The 18,503-nt window shown below is 45.5% G+C and overlaps 1 protein-coding gene across 1 annotated transcript in view; it reads left to right on the forward strand.

The window, feature by feature from the left end:
• The window catches only part of LOC311610938 (E3 ubiquitin-protein ligase TRIM37), a 267,677-nt gene that overhangs the window by 220,295 nt on the left and 28,879 nt on the right, over positions 1–18,503 (forward strand). Inside the window, exons 33-41 of the mRNA XM_084862544.1 lie at positions 893–1,071; positions 5,997–6,148; positions 6,921–7,111; positions 8,008–8,158; positions 10,532–11,421; positions 12,041–12,117; positions 15,262–15,396; positions 15,585–15,673; positions 17,820–18,092. Coding sequence (XP_084718670.1) covers positions 893–1,071; positions 5,997–6,148; positions 6,921–7,111; positions 8,008–8,158; positions 10,532–11,421; positions 12,041–12,117; positions 15,262–15,396; positions 15,585–15,673; positions 17,820–18,092 — 2,137 coding nt within the window. The remainder of the gene's footprint in view (positions 1–892; positions 1,072–5,996; positions 6,149–6,920; positions 7,112–8,007; positions 8,159–10,531; positions 11,422–12,040; positions 12,118–15,261; positions 15,397–15,584; positions 15,674–17,819; positions 18,093–18,503) is intronic.

The raw sequence follows: 18,503 nt of genomic DNA on the forward strand, positions 1-18,503 counted from the left end.
TGGGCTGAGATGTGGCTTCAGAGAGGTCCTCAAGATTCATTCCCCGCCCCCCCCATGACTGTTCTAAAGACCTCCCTGGGCAGGAATGAGGAGTCCCTCCAGGAAGGTCCCTTCCCCAAAGTGGCTAGCCATTCCTCTTGCCTGAGGACCTGTTAGTGTCCTGGTTTACCTTTCCTCTCCTTGGGTGAGGGCATTCACTAGAAGTGCCACCTCTCTGGGAGAGACCTAGTATGACTTTTTTTTTTTAAATATATTTTTTATTGATTTTTTACAGAGAGGAAGGGAGAGAGATAGAGAGCTAGAAACGTCGACGAGAAACACCGACCAGCTGCCTCTTGCACACCCCCTACCGGGGATGTGCACGCAACCAACATACATGCCCTTGACCGGAATCGAACCTGGGACCTTTCAGTCCGCAGACCGATGCTCTACCACTGAGCCAAACCGGTTTCGGTGAGACCTGGTATGACTTTGATCACTTGATTCCAGTGGTGTAAGTGGTTTTCTGTGCTTTTAGGAGGAATGTTCCCGGTCATCGGACTGGAGTGGGGGCTGGCTTGGTCCTTTAAGGTTCCAGGTTCTCCCAGCAGCACAGGTTTGGGCGAGGGCTGAGGGGCAGGCAGGTCATTGCTGCTGGTGGCGAGCCCACGCTGGATGCCTGTGCCAGGCGTTGAGAACTTCCTCCTCGTTTTTCATGGTGTGAAGCAGCTGAGCTGAGGGAAAGGAGCCCAGGTTTGGTGTCAGGGTCCTGGGCTCCACCAAGCTTTAGGTTCTCCATCTGTAAAATGGGAACACTGAGCAGCTGTGAAGGTCAATTGAAAAGTCTTTGGAAGCTAAAAAACAGAGGAGGCCCAGTCCCTTTGTTCCTGGCCAGTTTATCCCTCGCTCGCAGCGGTCCGAGTTCCCCCTGCTGCACATGGAGGAGATGGTGCACCTGCTGCTCCAGATCTCAGACGCCTTGCGCTACCTGCATTCCTGGGGATTCATCCACCGCTCCCTCAGCTCCTATGCCATCCACATCGTCTCCACAGGGGAGGCGAGACTGACCAACCTGGAGTACATGCTGGAAAGGTAGGTTAACCTATCAGGGGTCCTCAAACTTTTTAAAGTGGGGACCAGATCACGGTCCCTCAGAGAGCTGGAGGGCCGGACTATATGAACTACTAATTCCTACTGTAACACCTCGGCTGCGCTCACTGCCCAAAAAACCTGGCCGGCCGGATCAGACTCCTCTGCGGGCTGCATGTGGCCCGCTGGCCGTAGTTTGAAGACCCCTGATAGATCATGGCTTCCAATGTGGGCGGGGCTTCTCCTCATTGGTGGGCTGTACTGTCCATCAGTGGGGTGAGAGCTTTCCCACATGCTCTGACTGCGAAGGTTAAAGGGGCTTTGGGACAGTTACTTCTGCTCAGGACATTCTCATTTTATTTATTATTATTTTAAATATATATTATTGATTTTTTACAGAGAGAAAGAGAGAGGGATAGAGAGTTAGAAACGTCGATGAGAGAGAAACATCGATCAGCTGCCTCACACACACCCTGCCTACTAGGGATGTGCCCGCAATCAAGGTACATGCCCCTGACTGGAATCAAACCTGGGACCCTTCAGTCCTCAGGCGGATGCTCTATCCACTGAGCCAAACCGGTTTCGGCAGGACATCCTCATTTTAATAACCATTTAACAAGCAGGAGCACGTATTAGCCATCGTGTGTAAATGCTCTAACTATCCACTATAAAATTTTCAGTGGCTTAAGACAACCAAGGCGTGTTCCTCACTCACAGTGCAGCTTAGTGTGTGTGCTGGAGGGGGACACTCACTGTGCTCCATGTTCCTCCGATCCATGGCCCTGCCATCACCCAGGCCTCAGTCCCCCACTGCGTCTTCTGCATTACTGGTCAGTGAGCAAGAAAGAGCACGGAGGGGCACACAGTGGCTTTAGTGCAGCGGTTGCCAACCTTTTGGACCTCGCGGACCACCAGTGGTCGGCGGACCACCAGTTGGCGACCACTGCTTTAGTGGGTATGTCACTGCTTCCTGCTTGGAGTGGCCAGAGCCAGTCACCTTCTCAACTGAAGGGAGGCCGGGACACGTGCCATAGCTGTGCATTCTGGAAGGAGAGGAAGATGATGGGTGCTAAGCCTTACAGTCCTGGCCCAGAGTGGCACCAGGGTGTTCCCTGCCCTCAAGGGTCTCAGTGGAGTGAGGAAGGCAGTGACAAAAAGAACACCTCATTGCCTTAGCTGGTTGGACTCAGTGGATAGAGCATCAGCCCAAGGACTGAAGTGTCCCGGGTTTGATTCCATCAAGGGCATGTATCTCAGCTGCAGGCTCAGTCCTTGGCCCTGGTCGGCGCATGCAGGAGGCAAACAATTGATGTCTCATGTGTCTCTGTCACACTGATGTTTCTTTTCTCTGTCTCTCCCCCTCCCTTCCACTCTCTCTAAAAAAATCAATGGAAAAGTAACCTCAGGTGAAGATTAATAAAAAAAGAGAAGATTTCCCTCGCTTCTGCACGTGCAGAGGCCATGACGGGACAAGAGAGGCAGGACAGTTAGGGTGACTGGAGCAGGTTCCATGTGGGAACCGGTGGAGGCCAGAACACTATCTCCAGTTGAGCTGCTCAGCTTCAGATCTGGTCCATGCTCAATCCCAGTTAAAACCTTTCCGTTTTTAAAAATATATTTTATTGATTTTGTACAGTGAGGAAGGGAGAGAGATAGAGAGTTATTAATAGAAACATCGATGAGAGAGAGTCATCGATCAGCTGCCTCTTGCACACCCCTACTGGGGATATGCCCGCAACCAAGGTACATGCCCTTGACCGGAATCGAACCCAGGACCCTTTGGTTCCCAAGCTGACGCTCTATCCATTGAGCCAAACTGGTCTCAGCAACCTTTCCGTTTTTAAAACCATTACCTACACGATTAAGTCTAGGCACTTTGCAGGGTGTGGAAGCCTTCCAGGGGACTTAGTAAGTGTTTATTAAGAGAATGGATGAGTGTAGGAGAAGGGAAAACTGGAAAAGGGCTGTGTGCTCAAGAGCAGTGGGAGCAAAAGGGTTTGGACATATTTGCTGTCAATGGCAAAGGCTTACAAGGGAGGCTGTGACAAAATCCAAGCTGTTTGCCGGTGATGGAGCGCCATCTGCTGTCGAGCTCCATGGAAATGTGAATCCCAGAGTGAAATGGAGCTTTGGAAAGGCCCAGCCTAACCTGCCTTCGTGTAGATGAGGAGATAGGCCCAGAGAGGCTAGAGGTGGTGTGGTTATCCAGCTGTGGCTGTAGGGGCAGGTGGAGTGGAGGAAGACTAACTAGAAAGCTATAGGGCAGGGCCTGGTGGTGACCGAGGAGCCAAAATAGGAGGGAAATATGAGATGCACTGAGGAGCTGCGGTCCAAAGACCGGTCGAGGGAGGGTCTAGAAGGCAACTGGGTAGGAAGGTATGAGTTCTCTTTGGGGCTAATTGATCTCAGAAAGGAACTTCAGACAGAAATGTCAGTCAGCAGGTGGTTGCATCCATAGTAGGTTCCCTTCTTTGACAGCTGATGACACCAGTTGATTCTACAAGAATCCAAAATAGCTTCTAGGCCCACACTTGTGTTTGGAGACACTCTGTTTGAAAAGGTCAGTTTGTTGAATGTCATTGTCAAGGGTACTCCTCCATCTTGGTATAAAAATGGTAACAGCAGTTCCTCCTGTTCTTTGACTCCCTCCTAATGGACTCTTGAGAGCTGGACTTGCCTTGCCTATGGTATCACATAGCCGCAGCCAGTTGTACTTTTAATGATGTCAAGGCTGAAGCCCAGAAATGTAACTGCCCTAGAGTGACAGCCAAAAAAGAAGCCCTCCCTCCACTAGCTTTAACAGAGAAGGAAGAGGGATTGTAAGGGAGGAAGGCGAGTGGAAGGAAGTAAAAGAGAAAGAATATAAATCCTGGTTATAAGTGACTTGTCCCCTGCTAGAGCCTTAGATAAGCTTGAGAGGTCTGACCAGCTAGGAGACTGTTTCCCACAAGATAAAGAGCCAAGTGTGCCAGTCCTCAGGATATATCTCTGACCATAAGACACACCATTGCTTTCCCTATGATACTGATATGGTATTGGCATGTGTATCCACACTGTTCACACTATACCAGGCCACATCTAACTTAATATCAATGCAACTAAAAGTCAATGTCAGCATTTGTAACTTTGTGGTTTCCTGAACTCACTCCATCTATCAAAAGCTCTGCTAGAAAGAATATTATTTAGTGGAGTTTTTCCAAAGTCTGAGAAACACATGCCATCCTCTATAATCTATTCTTTGCCAGACCGGCAAAGAACTGCTGTATGGCTCAGAGTGTTTCCCCACACATGATCTCATTTGAGGCTCATGACAGCTGCGTGTAGAACTCAGCACTGACCTCACTCTGAAGACTCTTGTTGGCTCAGAATACATTTAGGACACTCTGTTTTAGTTCTTGAGAAGTCTGATTAGGAAGTTGAAGTTTTTTTGTTTTTGTTTTTAAAAAAAATATATTTTATTGATTTTATACAGAGAGGAAGGGGGAGAGAGAGAGAGTTAGAAACATTGATGAGAGAGAGTCATCGATCAGCTGCCTCTTGCACACCCCCTACTGGGGATATGCCCGCAACCAAGGTACATGCCCTTGACCGGAATCGAACCCGGGACCTTTCAGTCCCCAAGCTGACGCTCTATCCACTGAGCCAAACCGGTCCCGGCTGAAGGTTTTTTTGTTTGTTTGTTTGTTTGTTTGTTTGTTTTAAAATAAATTTTACTTATTGATTTTAGAAAGAGAGAGAGATAAAAAAAAAATGGATTTGTTGCTTCACTTATTTATGCATTTATTGGTTGATTCTTGTGTGTGCCCTGACTGGGAATCAAACTCAAAACCTTGGTATATAGGGATGATGCTCTAACCAACTGAGCTACCCGGGCGAGGGGGAAATTGGGTTATTTAAGGAAATCTGTGAACCTTTAGTGCTGAACAGGGAGGGCTCATTGCCAAGAGAGCAGAGTTCAGAAGAGAAGCAACCAGAAGGAGCTTGGGCTTCTGGAGGGTCTTGAAAGAGTCTTAGTCAAAAGTAAGTGTTGAGGCCCTGGTGTAAGTTGAGACACAGCGATACAAAAGACAGATAAGGTGCCTGCCTGCCCTCACAGAGCTGACTGGTGGAGGGAAGACAGATTTTAAACAATAAACAAATGAATAAGAAATTAAGGTAATAACTGCTCTGAAACCAATAAAACAGGACTGCTTTAAAATATATATTTTATTGATTTTTTACAGAGAGGAAGAGAGAGGGATAGAGAGTTAGAAACATCTATGAGAGAGAATCATCGATTAGCTGCCTCTTGCATCCCCCCACTGAGGATGTGCCCGCAACCAAAGTACATGCCCTTGACCGGAATCGAACCCGGGACCTTTCAGTCCACAAGCCAACGCTCTATCCATTGAGCCAAACCGGTTTTGGCAAAACAGGACTGTTTTAAATTAGGTGGTCAGGTATGTATGGGGGGGGGGGGGTGGGCAATGGTAAAATATGTACACAGATAATACTTTAATAAAAAATTTTAAAAAAAATTAGGTGGTCAGGAAGGCCTCCCTGAAGAGGTGAGTTTCAAGCTAATATCTTGGTTATAAGAAGCAGCAGTCAGTCTGGGGTCTGTGGGCAGAAGCAGCCACCGTGCAAAGACCAGAAGTGGTGATGTGCTCGGCATGTTGGAGAAACTGGCAGAGGGTTCCTAGGACATGAGGGGAGTAAGCAAGCAGGAGAGATCAGGCGGTGAGGTGGGAGGATGGGCAGGGCCCGCAGGATAGGGATGGTGAAGAATGGCAGGTGTTGGAATAGCAGGCAGCCTGGGTTAGCTCAGGGTCTAGCTGAGTTTCCAGAAACGCAGGAGGTTGCTGGTCTTCAGAGGCTAATGTTTTTACAAATGTGCTGTGTGATGTGATCCTTTAAGACATGAGCTCTACCTGTGTTTCCCTCTGCAGCCAGGACAGAGATGTACTCAGGGACCTGACGCGAGTCCCCCTCCCGGCCCAGCTGTACAACTGGGCTGCCCCAGAAGTCATTTTGCAGAAGGAAGTCACAGTGAAATCGGACACCTACAGCTTTTCTATGATCATACAGGAGATTTTAACAGGTAGGTCAAAGAGGACGTTGACTTAACCAAAGTCCCTATTCTTAGGTTGGATTTTCTCTCTCCCCACTCTGGAGTTACCTAGTTTGATGAAAATGCAGGATATAGAAAAAAGATTTCTACAAGAAAACTTCTTTCTGCTTATGGAATATATAAAATAACCTCAGAAAAATCTTCCTCTTTTAACCTGTTCTTTAAGACTCAGCAAAGCCTCCCTATCAGCTTGTCAGTGGTAATGCATTTATTTAATCCAAGCAAAGTTTTTAAATTGAATATAGGAGTCCCTGAAGAATTTGAAAACGAGTGAGGAAGACTGGTTCTCTGAGAAGTAAGCTGTGAAATGGAACACATCCAGGTTTCAGTGTCACTTAAAGACATGATCAGTACCTGCAGACAGAAGGAATCCTTTGGGAGAGGGACACACACACACACTCATAGACCCCAATTGGCAGTGTTTACAGTCCCAGAGGCAAAACCACACCTGCCATGAGAGGAATGGAGTGCACTGGGACCCAGCCTGACTCCATGAAGAATTCCTGTGGTCCCCAGCTCTGCCAGAGGGAAGCCCGTGTGTACATGACTGACTATTTTTGCCTGTTTCTACAGCAGGGATTCCCCTGGTAAATGGGGAAAGTGGTCTCTCATTTGTGATTGGACTTTCAGGTGGTTTTTCTATAGAATTTAATGTTAAAGGGGTTGAGTGACTTGACCAAGGACACCCAATTTCACCTGACTGATTTCTTAATGTCACTCCCTCTGACTCTTTCCTTAACAGATAACATACCCTGGGATGGCTTAGATGGCTCAGTTATTAAAAAAGCCGTACTCGCGGGAAATTATTTGGAAGCTGACTTCAGGCTTCCAAAACCTTACTATGATATTGTTAAGTCAGGCATCCAGGTCAAACAGAAAGACCGAACTATGAACCTTCAAGATATCCAGTATATCCTGAAGAATGACCTAAAGGTAAGCCCTGAAGCTGTTAGGAGTTTATTTCTGCTTGCTCCTCTCAGGAGAGTAGAGAGTTAGAAACCAAGAGGAAGCTAGAGGTCACATGGCAAGAAGTTTTGGAAATCCTCATTTTATTACACCTGTTCTGTGTGAGGGCAGCAAGGAATTGGCGAGGGAAGCTGGGGAGGGTCCGAATGTAGTTGGGGCACAGAGTGAGACTCAGTGAATGGCAGCTGCTGTTACTCTTATAATAACAATGGCCCTGGCCAGTTCTGCTCACTAGTTAGAACATCGGCATGCAGACTAAAAAGTCTCGGGTTTGATTTTTGGTCAAGGGCATGTTCCTCAGTTGCAGGTTTAATCCCTGGCCATGGTCAGGGCACATGCAGGAGGCAACCAATTGATGGGTCTCTCACATCGATGTTTCTCTCTGTTTCTCTTCCCCTTCCCTTCCACTTTCTCTAAAAATCAATGGATCATTTATTTATTTATTTATTTATTTATTTATTTATTTAAAATATGTTTTATTGATTTTTTACAGAGAGGAGAGGGATAGCGACTTAGAAACATTGATGAGAGAGAAACATTGACCAGCTGCCTCCTGCACAACCCCCACTGGGGATGTGCCCTCAACCAAGGTACATGCCCTTGACTGGAATCGAACCTGGGACCTTCAGTCTGCAGTCTGACGTTCTATCCATTGAGCCAAACCGGTTAGGCAATCAATGAATTTTTTAGATGATTAAAAAAATAAAATAATAAAAATGAATTAGCTAATTAGGAATATACAATAGTTAGTCTACCCAACAGGAGTAAGAGTGAGTTTATTTGATACCTAGATCTATTTCAGAAACATCAGTGACGTTCAGATGATTGCAAATATATTCTTAACAATTTTTCCTTTGTCACAGGAATTGATTGGAGCCCAGAGAACTCAGCCAACTGAGAGCCCCAGGGTGCAGAGATATGAAGGCCATCCTGATGTCAGTGTCTATCTAGGACTGACTACAAAACATCTGAAAGAGAACCCTGACTTGGAAATAAAAGAGCTGAAGGAAGCAGGTATGGCCTTACCCCACAGGTTTGGCATGAATGTGCTCTGAGAGTCACAGGTTGCAACTAATCATTTCCTCCAAACTGCACCTGTCACTCATACTGGGAAAAGATGGATGCCTTAAGGAGAGAAAAATCAGGATCCTTGAAATTATTAAGTTAAAAATTTTGAGCTTCATATATACCTTGGTTGGATCCAGAACTAAGGCAGTAGCAACCAGTTAATTTCTAGCATGATTACCCTTAGGAATTTTTGTAAAAATATATTTTATTGATTTTTTTTTTACTTTTTATTTTTAATTTTATTTTTTATTAAATTATTATCTGTGTACATATTTTACCATTGCCCCCCCCCCATACATACCCACCCTCCCCTGAGTTTTGTGTCCATTGGTTGTGTTTATATGCATGTATAGAAGTCCTTCGGTTGATCTCTTATCGCCCCCATTTTATTGATTTTTTACAGAGAGGAAGGGAGAGGGATAGAGAGTTAGAAACAATGATAAGAGTGAAGCATTGATCAGCTGCCTCCTGCACACCTCCTACTGGGATGTGCCTGAAACCAAGGTACATGCCCTTGTCTGGAATCGAACCTGAGCCAAACCAGTTAGGGATGCCTTTGCTTTTATCAAAGGATTCTTGTATAGCTTTTTTGGCCACATATGACTAATGAAGGAGGAATCAGAGGGTATATATGTGGCTCAAGGAACTTTCTGGACTCAAGAGCAAAATTGGAATGACAATCCCATTTGTGAGCTCCTGAACTACAACCACAGAGCCTAAGTGGAAGTGTCCAATTATGCATCTTTTTAAAATACTATCTAATAAAAGAGCAATATGCAAATTGACCATACATCCGAGGCACCAACAAAGCCACACCCACCAGCCAATCAGGAGTGAATATGCAAATTAACCCAACCAAGATGGCTGCAGCCACAGAGAGAGCAGGAGGCTTGGGTTTCCCTGGCAATCGAGGAAGCCAAGCTTTCCACCTGCCCTGGCCGGCCCAGGCCTCCACTCAAGGCTACAAAATTTCAATTATAGAAGATAAATAAATCCCAACAAAAGTGGCGGCAGCCATGGAGCTAGAGAGAGCAGGAGGCCTGAGTTTCCCCTGGTGATGGAGGAAGCCAAGCTTTCCTCCTACCCTTGCTGTCCCAGGCCTCCGCTCAAGGCTACAAAGTTTCAACTGTAGAAGATAAATCCCAGATTCCAAGGCTTCTGCTTGGGTCGCTGGGGGGTGTGATTGGCCAACAAACCACCACATGCCCCTCACCCAGGCCACCCTATGCCCCAAGGGAACCCCCAACATGATTCGGGATACCCTTCAGGGCAAACCAGCTATCCTATCTAATAAAAGAGTAATATGCAAATTGACCACCATTCCAACACACAAGATGGCTGCCCCCATGTGGACACAAGATGGCCACCACAAGATGGCCAGTAGGGGATGGCAGTTGGAAAGGATCAGGCCTGCAAGGGAGGGCAGTTGGGGGCAATCAAGCCTGCAGGGGAGGGCAGTTAGGGGTGACTAGGCTTGCAGGGGAGGGCAGTTAGGAGTGACCAGGCCTGCAGGGGAGGGCAGTTTGGGGCAATCAGGCTGGCAGGGAAGCAGTTAGGCATCAATCAGGCTGGTAGGGGAGTGATTAGGGGGTAATCAGGCTGGCAGGCAGAAGCAGTTAGGGGCAATCAGGAAGGCAGGCAGGTGAGCAGTTGGGAGCCAGCAGTCTTGGATTGTGAGAGGGATATCTGACTGCCTTGTTGGACAGTTGGACATTCCTCTAAGGGTCTCAGATTGGAGAGGGTGCAGGCTAGGTTGAGGGATCCCACCCCCCAGCCCCCCCTCCCTGTGCATGAATTTCATGCACCAGGCCTCTAGGGGTGTGTGTGTGTGTGTGTGTGTGTGTTATTTATTTATTTCTGATAGGAAGGGAGAGGGAGAGAGATGGAAACATCAACCATGAAAGAGGAATCACCAATCAGCTGTCTCTCCAGTGGAGATCAAGCTCACAACCTGAGCATGTTGAGCATGTGCCCTGACTGGGAATTGAACCATGACCTCCTGGTTCATAGGATGATGCTCAACCACTGAACCACACTAGCCATGCAGTTATGCATGTTTTGACCACACTGTACTGTAAGCTTAGAACACTTCCCCTAGGGTTTGGTCTCTCTCAGATATTCTACCTTAGCCCATGTCAAAATGGGAATTTTCTCTTAGAAGCACCCTTTGCCTCTCTGTGAGTGAGTCTGGTAGTGTGAAGGGGGTGGGAAACAGAAAGCTACTTTCTGCATTCTCATGTCACTTGAGCAACAACCAAGGAGCTTAGCTATTACATGTGATCACTTCCAGCATTTGCATGTTACTGCTCCTTTCAACAGGCAGTCAGCTTCATTCACCAAGGGATCCCAGCGAGAAGGCCACACCAGATCCGCGAGTCTCAGATCCCAGTCTGATGGCCAAGGACACTCAGAGACAAGATGCTGCTCCTCCTGCTTGCTTTGTGGCCGGAGAGGCCAGGACCCCCACCCCAAGTCCGTCAAGCCTCTGCAGCTTCGAAATGAATGAAATCTACTCCAGCTGCCTGGACACGGAAGGTGACAAAGAGAAAGCGCCCCCAGGAATTGGTTTATCTCAAGGAGATGAGCTGAAGTCTCTGGAAGAGGAGTTGGAAAAGATGGAGAGAGAGGCATGCTGCTTTTGTGAAAAGAGCGAGAGCTCCTCGGAAGCGGACACAGAGGTCTCCTTTGAGGACTGGGACCAGCAGAACGGTTCACTGAGTTCCCCTAGCCCACCTGAGCCGACCAGAGAAGCCAAGTGCAAGGTGAGCAAGTGGTCCAAGACCGACATGTACCTCAGTAAATGTATGCTGGATGTAAAGATTTCACAGGCAATAGCGAACCAGACTAATGAGTCACTGGGGAAAATCAAGCAGAAATTCAACGAGTATGAGAAGATGCTGAAGGAGCGAGAGGAGCTGGTGTCTCGGTGGACTTCTTCAAGAATGTTTCCTGACCTCTCTGACTTGCCGGTGGCGGTTGGCCCCCCATCTTCCGTTTACATTCCTCCTGTCTTGCCAACGTGCCAGGGGCCGGATGCGGGTGGCAATTGCCCGACCCTAGCAAGGTCTCCAAGAACAGCGAGAGGCTTTCAAGGGGGACATTTTGGCAAAAGGTCCGGAGAAAGAAGTAACTGTGACTGGAAACCTTTTACTGCTTGCATTCAAGTCTCTGAAAAAAGCACTGGGGATTCATCAGAAAAAAGCCACCAGGTAAAGCTAAGAAGTGGGAGGGAGGGCATCTGAGCAGGGCCTAACCCATATGCAAGGATGGACATAACTACAGCCAGTTCGCAGGGAGGTCCTCAGCTGTGGAGATGGAATCCCAACTCTTCACTTCCATTCCAAACCCAACACAAAGCCCATGTCCTTTTCCGTTGAACCACATGAAATTGCTGTTTTATAGGTCAAAATAATCAAGCATTGACAATTTTACATGATTCAACTTACTAATTATGGTATCTTGGGCAAGTATTAATCCCCATTCTCAACTGCTTAATCATTCAGTCACTGCCCCAAAGCCTGCTGCCTCAATATAATAGAGGGGAGAGTTGTTTTATCTTTAATGTCTGTTTTTCTGCTCATTCTTCACTTGTTCCCTGTCTGGGTTGGGTTGCTGGGGGCAAAGATTTCTATATAAAAGCTCCAGTAAAGAGATGACATACTACACGTGAAACATGCAAAGGGAAATTACCTTGGTAGGTCTGGTTATTTCTACACATTTAGCAAGAATAGTTTTAAAAATAGAATGGAGAGTGAAGAGGAGAATTCCTTCATCAAAACACTGAAACATGTTTACTTCTTTTCAATCTGCTAACTCTGTTGTAAACAGAGCCCAGGGGAACAATTCCAGCCCACTCAAGGAGCCAAAGACAGTTTGGAAGGAAACAGGAACCAAGATACGAGCAGGTGGGTTAACGTGTTACTGACCTTTGTATCCCCAAGCCTTTAGACTCCCCTGTGACTCTGAGGTCCCTACACTTCATACGTCTAGCGACAAAGTCTGCGAGTGACGGAGATTAGTGACACAGAAACATCTGGCAGGTTCTCTGTTCACTGAGCAAAAAGAGCAGTGCAATGGGAACTTGCCGGAGACTTCCAAGGTAAAGCACCTGGCAGGTTAATCAGACAGAGCTCATCAAAGCAAAGCACCTTGACTTTCCAAAGCTGCCCAGCTGCTTTTTCTTTTAAGAAGAAATGGCAGGTATTCCCTTTGCCAGTGCTACAGAAATCAAACTGTTCAGCTCAAAATGAGCGTAACTGACAGGAGGGCAGAAAGAGGGCATTGAATACTGTCATTGTTACCCTGCAACCTCTGATTTCCAGCCGATCAGTTAAATGAAGTTGAGTCAGCACAAGTCACTGGAAGAAGAGCATATGTTTACCCTGGGTTTTTAAGAACTTAGGCAAAGCGAATTTATTTTGCATCAGGGTAATTATTAAAAGAGCATTAAATGTTTTTCAAGATAGGTTAGTATGTCAATTTTGGTTTTCCTTTTCTTTGGTTAAATGACAGCATTTATCTACAGCTTTGAAATTAGTACTAGAAGAAAGACTTTAGTCTCTCCCCCAGTGGTGACTGAGACTAATGACAACAGTCTGCTGCTCCTTTCCTGTTGGTAAATATGTACAGTAAGGGAGAATCAAAGAAAATGCCCAGACATTTTAGTTTAGTATATTTTATCTTTTTAAAAAAATATATTTTAGCCAAGACTGGTTTGGCTCAGTGTTTAGAGTGTCGGCCTGCGGATTGAAAGGTCCCGGGTTCAATTCCAGTCCAGGGCATGTACCTTGGTTGCAGGCACATTCCCAGTAGGGGGTGTGCAAGAGGCAGCTGATCGATGATGTTCTCTCATCGATGTTTCTAATTCTCTATCCCTCTCTCTTCCTCTCTGTAAAAAATCAATAAAATATATATTTAAAAATAAATAAATAAATATATTTTATTGTGTGTGGGTTTTTTTGTTTTTTTTTTACAGAGAGGAAGGGAGAGGAATAGAGAGTTAGAAACATCGATCAGCTGCCTCCTGCAACCCCCCACTGGGGATGTGCTCGCAACCAAGGTACATACCCTTGACCAGAACCAAATCTGGGACCCTTCAGTCTGCAGGCCGACACTCTATCTACTGAGCCAAACCGGTTTCGGCTATATTTTATCTTTAAGAAGGGAAGAATTATTATTATATGTTAATCCTCACCTGAGGATTTTTTCTATTGATTTTGAGGGAGAGTGGAACGGAGTGGGAGAGACAGAAACATCAATGTGAGACAGACACATCAATTGGTTGCCTCCTGCACATGCCCACGGCTGGGGATGGAGTCTGCAACCAATTGAACCCAAGACCCTTCAGTCCATGGGCTGACACTCTAACCACTGAGCAAAATTGGCTGGGTCCAAGAAGGGAATTATTGAAAAACCACCTCCCTGGCATCAGAAGGTTTAGCACTCACGTCATTGATAGAAGCAGATGGGGCCATTAGATAACAAAGCTAAACTATGGTTGTGGCCTTCTCTGCTCAGCTCCATCCTCTTCCTCCAAAAGAACAAAAAACAGACCAAAGCTAACAGTCCATCTAGTCTTTTTTGTATACTTAAAAAAAAAATTATATACATGTGTATGTATTTTTAAAATTAAATTTATTAAGGTAACATTGAGCCCCAGGTGGACTGACTCGGTGGATAGAGTTTTGGCCTGCGGACTGAGGGTCCCAGGTTAGATTCTAGCCAAGGGCACATGCCTGGATTGCGGGCTCAAACCCCAGTAGGAAGTGTGCAGGAGGCAGCAATCAATGATTCTCTCTCATCATTGATGTTTCTCTCCCTCTCCCTTCCTCTGTGAAATCAATAAAGATATGTATTTAAAAAAGGTAACATTGATTAATAATATAAATTTCAGGTGTACAACTTTATAATACATGCATATATTTTGATTGTATCCTGATTATATTATTTTAATTATAATGGTATTTACCCTGATATTTCACTTTACATTAGAACATGTTATCCCATGTTATTAAAAACATCCTTGTAATGTAAACTTACTTTGAAATTGTTGAATTTCCCCCGTTGTTGAATTTTGGGTTGTTTCATTACTTTTTCTGTTATGAATAGGGCCATAATGACTTGTCAATAAAGCTTTTTCTGCATTTGGGGTTAGGTTCTTGATAGATTCCCAGAAACAAAGTCAAGAGTTTGAATGTCTTAAAGATTCTTGACAGCTGTTGCCAAATTGCTCTTTCAAGGAGATGATCAGCTCTGAACTTTCCAATGCCAACAGTCTCTCTGCTGCCTGCGCGGTGGGAAAAGAGGGCATTCTTGCCAAAACCGGATTGGCTCAGTGGTAGAGCGTCGGTCTGCGGACTGAAAGGTCCCGGGTTCGATTCCGGTCAAGGGCATGTACCTTGGTTGTGGACAGATCCCCAGTAGGGGGTATGCAAGAGGCAGCTGATCGATGACTTTCTCTCATCGAAGTTTCTAACTCTCTATCTCTCTCCCTTCCTCTCTGTACAAAATCAATAATATATATACACAATATATATATATATATATATATATATATATATATATATACACACACACACAATCGGGATGTTTAGAGGAAAAGAGACTCCCTTGTTTTGCAGAGGAGAAAGTCTTGCTTGGCCCAGAGAGAGTGAAGTTTGTGAAAGTCAGACAGCCAGTGGCAGGTCAGGTCCAGAAGTCAATGCAGCGAGGCTGGAGATCTCGAATGTCTTTAAGATCCCTGGTGCCTTAAGTCTATCTTTACAAAGGTTAGTTCTTGTGCTTTCACTGATGTGTAGGTGGGCCTGTGACCAGAGAATTCTGATGGAAGGGCAGGAGCAGTTACTGAGCCCTCACTTGTGTTCTGTGGCAGTGAGGGGAAGAGGGATTTTGCAGCAGCCTAAGGACAAGGGTTCTGTCTGGTGAAACTGTATTTTAATTGGTTTCTTCTACTTCTGAAAATCTCCCAAGAGCACTTTTATCTTGAAATCTGAATTTGGAAATTAAAAAAGAACCAGGAAACCTTCTAACTCAGGCCTTTCATTTCTTAGCCAGGGACATCCTAGAGAGCCCAGTGCCCAAGCCAAAGTGACACAGCTGAATAGTTCACATAGTTCACTCTTCACCATGTCAAACCACCCAAAGGGACCTCCAGTGACAGCCATCCCTGTTCAGGACTCTGCCAAGTAAGGAGTCTTGCTAGCTTAATGTTGGGGAGTCTGGCGCCCTCTGGTGGCGAATAGGGGTCAGTGCAACCCCAGGAATGGTTCAGTCCTCTGGGTGGGCTGGTGGGCTAAGGTTGTGGAGTTCAGCAAACTGATGTGTTTGTGTCCACCCTGCTCCCCTCCCCCTTCAAAAAACCTATACAATTTAGGGTCAACGTGGAATCTGTGTCTTCTGAAAGATATAATACAAAGTCAAGAAATAATGAAGATATTGGAAAGGTACACTCAAAATGGAAAAGTGAGTATAAAGTCATGGGTTCTGTTGGACAAAATGAAATTTAAGGTATATTTCTAACCTGGTTGTTATCTCTTAAGTATACAGCCTATACTGCACTGCACTATCCTTCCACTTTCTTTTCTTCTGTTAACTTGTTCCATTTTAAAAGCAAAGCCTTTCTGCCGAGACCGGTTTGGCTCAATGGATAGAGCGTCGGCTTGGGGACTGAGGGGACCCGGGTTCGATTCCGGTCGAGGGCATGTGCCTTGGTTGCGGGCATATCCCCAGAAGGGGGTGTGTAAGAGGCAGCTGGTCGATGATTCTCTCTCATCGATGTTTCTAGCTTTCTATCTCTCTCCCTTCCTCTCTGTACAAAATCAATAAAATATATTTTTTAAAAGCAAAGCCTTTCTGATTACTAACTGCAGAAGAGAAATGCTTTTTTTCACTTCTAGACCATATAAGAAATGTTTCTGTTATATATGGATGTAAATTACATAACAAGTATAGTAAACATGTACAATGTGAATATTTGATATATACCATTATTAACTTAGAAACTTTCACATATCCTATGGGCATTATCCTTTTGTATCAGTTTTATTTTGTAAGCTTAAAAGGATATGATGTCCATGCCTTTAAAAATATTTTTATTAATTTCATAGAGGAAGGGAGAAGAAAAGAGAGACAGAAACATCAATGATGAGAGAGAATCATTGATCGGCTGCCTCTTGCACATGCTACTCCTCCCCTCCCTCACTGGAGATTGAACCCGAAATCCAGGCACATGCCCTTGACTGGAATTGAACCCAGGACCCTTCAGTCCGCAGGCTGACGCTCTACCACTGAGTCAAATTAGCTAGGCACAATGTTTATGCTTTTTTTTTTTTTTTTTTTTTTTTTTAACAAACCACTAATGCTATGTACATTAGCAAAAGTATATAGAACATTTGGAATGAAAACACAGACATCCTCTAGTCTGCTGTTAGATCTCTGCATAATATTTTTTTCAGTCAGTGTATGCTTAATTTCTGGTTGGTCCTTTTTCATATCCTTGAGTGTCTCACTAAATTTATTGGCCTTTTCTAGGAAATTCTTAAAAAACCTTATAACCGTGGTTTTGAACTCTATATCCAGTTGTTTGCTTTCCTCCATTTCTTTCCTTTGTGATCTGTTTCTTTGTCTCCACATTTTGGCTGCTTTGCTGAGTTGGTAGAGTAGCTTTGTGTGGTAGGTGTCCTATAAGGCCCAGTGGCTCAACCTCCCCAGTTACCTGAAGTAGACACTCTTGGTGCACTCCTTTGCGGGCTGTGTGCACAGTCTTGTAGTTAAGCCTTGATTATTGTTGGTATCACTAGGAGCAATTGACCTCCAGGCCAATTGGCTGTGAGGATCAGCTGTGTCTACACTGGGAGAACTTCTGTGCTGGAAACACCCTTATGAGACAAGACTTGCAAAAGCCTCTGTGCTCAGCTTGGATGGGGCAGAGTCTTGGGGCAGAGCAGCCAGCATTGGTTTCCCATCAGCCCTATCCTAATAGGCCCCTGTGTCTCAGTGTCCTGTGGTAATTGCAAGCACCTCTGAGAGAAAGCTGCTCTTGAGTTCTGCCTGCTGCCAGACAGTCCAGTTTCTCCCCGAATGAGTCTGGGTCCCCACAGTCTCACCAGGAATGGAGTTCAGAAAAAGTCAGGAGCTTTTGTCTCCCTCCCACTGAGAAAGCCAGCTGCGTACTCAGTTACCGCCCTCTCTGCACGCACCTCGGTATCTCTGCCTTCTGCAGCTCCTCTGAGTCTCAGTGTACTTTTCTCTTTCCTTCTAGTTGTAGAATTTCCACTCAGCCAGCCTTCCTGTGTTTCTGGATGATGTCTGTTTTGTCTTTTAGTTGTAGTTTTGAAATTGTTGTGCAAGGCAGCAGTTTAAGTGTTTACCTATGCCACCCTCTTGGTTTCTTGATAACTGAAATTCTTTTGCCCTTTATTTACTCTGTCATTAATTCTCTCCCCTCTTCAAGCAAAAACAGGGTAAGCTACAGGTGATGCAATTCTAAAGAGGCATATTTTTGTGACAATATGAGCTATATAAGTATTATATAGCTCTTTAAGAATAAAAGCTTTTGTTTCCTATGTCCATGGTGCTGTTTTAAATAACAACTTTCTTTTGTATCCAGTTGAGGTTAAAAAAATGGCAGAGAAAGCAGCTACTGGGCAGCTGGCTGTCCCTCCTTGGCATCCTCAAAGTAGCTCGACTTTAGAGAATAAGGCTGAAAACAAGCCTGATCCCTTGCTGCAGCCTCCCATTAGGGACCCTAAGAATGTGACTTGGCGGCGTGCTGGAGAGAGTTCCAGGGAAAATGCGCCCGGAGGAAATGGCAAGCGTGACAAAACAGACAGTGGTGACCGTGAGGACAACCAGCATGGCCGACAGCCTGGAGGCTTCCCCAGTAAGTTCAGTTGGAGGACTTGGGATAGGTAAACTCTATCACATAGTCAGCTCTCAAAATTAAGAAAACCTCCTGGAATATTTCCTTTGCTGTTCCTCTCCTTCCCCAGTGTCTGGGAACCCTGCTTTTCATGGGAAAGCAACATACCCTTTTGATCCCACTGTCCCTCCCATAGGTAAAGAAATCCGGAGAGTCATGAGTTTTTGTACTGCTGGAAAAGAACCATTTTTTCAGATGATGTAAAATAATCCCCATGCACTGAATCCGGGATGGGGTGTAACCTAGCAAGGAATTGAACCTTTCTTACCTGAGGGCAGTGGTGGACAGCCCTTCCTACTGCCCATTTCTTTGCATTGCACTTTAAGCTGGAAAAGTTCCACTGGCTCCCAGAGAGTCTATGCCAGAAGAACT

This window comes from Pipistrellus hanaki (assembly GCF_964339955.1).
Source record: "Pipistrellus hanaki genome assembly, chromosome: 16".
NCBI classification, from domain to species: domain Eukaryota; kingdom Metazoa; phylum Chordata; class Mammalia; order Chiroptera; family Vespertilionidae; genus Pipistrellus; species Pipistrellus hanaki.